The sequence below is a fragment of the Limulus polyphemus genome, unplaced genomic scaffold, assembly GCF_000517525.1.
Source record: "Limulus polyphemus unplaced genomic scaffold, Limulus_polyphemus-2.1.2 Scaffold6256, whole genome shotgun sequence".
NCBI lineage: Eukaryota > Metazoa > Arthropoda > Merostomata > Xiphosura > Limulidae > Limulus > Limulus polyphemus.
In genome coordinates, this window is record NW_013671866.1 from 37,238 (window position 1) to 40,539 (window position 3,302).

The 3,302-nt window shown below is 39.3% G+C and overlaps 1 protein-coding gene across 1 annotated transcript; it reads right to left on the reverse strand.

Moving 5' to 3' along the window:
- Nucleotides 1-60: 60 nt before the first annotated feature.
- LOC106473535 (putative uncharacterized protein FLJ37770) lies at nucleotides 61-789 on the reverse strand. The gene has a single exon (XM_013934216.1). It carries the CDS (start codon nucleotides 787-789, stop codon nucleotides 61-63), a length of 729 nt encoding a protein of 242 aa, XP_013789670.1.
- Between the last annotated feature and the right edge of the window lie 2,513 nt (nucleotides 790-3,302).

A 3,302-nucleotide genomic window follows, 5' to 3' on the forward strand; every position in this document is an offset into this window, starting at 1 on the left:
AATCAAGTGCGAGGAATGTGCTGGGGCATTGTCATGATGGAGGTGCCAATTTCCTGTTGATCACAACTCCGGTCTTTTGCGCCGCACAGCATTATGTAGGCGACAGAGGACATCCCTGTAGTACTCTTTGGTGATTGTTTGACCCTGTGGTGCGTACTCGTGGTGTACCACACCGCGGGAGTCAAAGAAAACAGTCAGCATCGCTTTGACGTTGCTGCGCACTTGGCGGGCCTTCTTTGGTCTTGGTGACATGGAATGCTTCCACTGTGACGACTGGGATTTGGTTTCTGGGGTGTACCCGTACACCCAAGACTCGTCACCAGTGATTATGGTGTTCATGAAGTCGGGGTCACTGTTTGTGGAGTCCAGCATGTCCTGTGAGACTTCAGCATGAAGTTCCTTTTGCTCCGCCGTAATCAGCTTCGGCACGAAGTTCGCCGCCACTCTCTTCATAGCCAAATCTTCAGTCATAATGGAATGTGCCGAAAAAGTGCTGATGCCCACCTCTTCCGCAATTTCTCGGATAGTCACACGACGGTCCCGCATCACCATAGTGTTCACTTTGGCAATGACCTGGCCATTTCGGCATGTTGATGGCCGACCGGAGCGTGGCTCGCTCTCCACTGTTGTGCGGCCATCTTTAAACCGGTTGTACCACTCCTTAATCTGTGTGATGCCCATAGCATCGTCACCGAAAGCCGTCTGAATCTTCCGAATGGTTTCCACCTGGCTGTCGCCCAGTTTCTGGCAAAATTTGATGCAGTAGCGCTGCTCCAGTCGTTCAGTCATTTTACTTGCAATGAAAAACCGACGAGAGCACTACACACTACCTCACTCAATGGCTGCTTGCCAACAACTGACGCAATCAACAAGCGGGAAAAAATTTATGCATGCGCACGAAGGTTCAAGGTCGGCTCATGCAAGCTCGCTTGATTCAAATCCATCAGGTTATCGACAAAAAAAAAAAAGGTCGGATACTTTTCTCGCAGGCCTCGTATTGTGTGGGGAAAAAAAAAATTGGGTAGGTGTTAAGTAGCTGTGATCCTAAATAACTGAACCAGTACAAATTAATTTAAATTTTTAATCAAATAGTTCTGTTTAATAGTGTCCTTCAATTGCCTCGTGGATTGACAGAACTATCTGATCTTGTGGTATAGCTGTACATTCTTATCTCGGTGCTCCTCTTAAGTTGCTTTTGCATTTCTGGAGAATGTGTATGCTGACATAAATGCCTGCTCAGTAAATCTCAGATCTTCCATGGGGCTCAAATCTGAGCTCGTTGCTGGTCAGGAAAGGACATTAACTTCAACATTCTCCAGAAACTCTGTAGAGGTGTGTACCTTGTATGGTCTGGCATTGTCTTGCTGAAAAATCACATCAGGCCCAACTTGTGGCTGTTGAACTTTGGGGTTTTTGTACTTCAGCTCATCTTTGTTTGTGGTACGTGCTTGTTTAGATGTTTCTTGAACTGTTATGCTGCAGTCTGTTTCTCATTACATTGAATTTGTGAGAATTGGAGCATATGTTACTTTTGTATTGTAGGGGTCTGTAGAAGTGGTTATTTTAGTATTAACCTGTTATTACATTGTATTGCTTTTTTTTTTTCTTCTTAAACTTGTGGGGGTTTTTTAATATTAGAAAGGCATATTTTGATAGCTTTGTATTTTTGGAGGTTGACCATGTAGCTTTTGCCAAAATTGCAGAATTTTGTGTTGCTATGTTCCTTCATGCATTTTGAAATGTAATGATCTCCACTGCATCTTAGTATAACTTGGCATGCTGGTGAGATGTGTCCAGATCATTGGCATTAGTAATAATCTAGTAATCACAATTTCAGGTCTGCACGTTCTACTGCCACAGTATTTAACTATGTACTGGACCTTTTGGAAATATATAAAACAATAACTATGGACTATTTGTCTGGTTGTTTGTACAACCAACTGTCATTTCAAATACTAGATCCCTAATTCAAATACCAGCAATTAAAAACATTGACAAGGCTTGGAAACCGTTGTACCATAGACTATGCAGTTCCCATTTTATATCTGGCTAGTACTGCTTGTACATACAATGTACCTTATCACAATTATATTCCATAATCTTGATAGTCTGTAGCTTGTAAATACTTCATGTTTCCTGTAATCTAAATAATGATAATACAGGCCCATACAAGCAGTGCTAGGTGGAAGAGCCCAATGAGAGATAATAGTCTTATCAAAAATGTGGCTTGTCAAGATGAGTGTCTTAAAATCTAGGCCTTCTTTGTGTAAAATAGTAATGTGTACAGAAGGAAGTTAGTAAAATGAATTAGTCCTGAAAATGACTTTACGGATCTGTGTATGCCTAATTACATAGAATGATAGGCAAGTTCAACTGTTAAACCTTAGGTGTCGTAAAGCTAGAGAACCTTTCCTCTTTAACGAAGTCTTGTCCTTTTTTGTTGTAGGTAAACTTGTTTCAGATCTATTGATACTCGAATCTTAACTTAATATCTTTTACCTTTGCTGTCGTGACTTGTGACTGAAAGTGTTTTTATCATGTCAACAATCTTTTAAACCACATAAACAAATGACATCTCGATTGTGTCATGTGGTGAATGCATATTATCACAGTGAATTAGAAATTTCACTAATCTTCAAAACCTTTGTAAGGAAACAAGCTCAATTTGCCTTTTCATCTCTTGCTTGATTTTTAACTTTGACCACAACCTCTGTTTTTATTGTTGGTTCTTTACAAGTTGAGTCTGATTACCTTGGTGAATATAACGTCCTTATTTGGACCATTCAATTGTTTGCCTCTTGTCTAGAAGACAAACCTTGATAAAACGACAACCTTCTGATGTTCATTTACACTTTGAATTCCTTTTTTGATTTTCATTTATTCGAAGTTGACGTCATTCCAAATTACTTTTGTGACTAGTGGCATAACTACAAACTTCACATGAAAATTCTTTTAACCCGCTGTGTTCACTCGTGTTATGAGGAGAGCTCTTCATCTAATTCTTTCTGTGCAGGTGTTGCCAATATAATCTTTTTGTACGGATTTTATGTAAATGCACAAAGCAGTTTTATTAAAGTGTTTTCCGCAACATTCTAGAAACTTGGAAGTGTGTTCATGCATGGATATACAGTGGCGTTTCATATTGATTTTCCTGTCTGTTTCATAGGAATTCAAAAACCAGACATGATTAGTTTCTCAGCTTGAACCCCTTTTCAGTAGCGGACTTGTTTTCCTTATTTTTGAGTACAAATTATTTATTAAAAATAATAAATATAATTTTACATTACTTTAATGTAAATTCT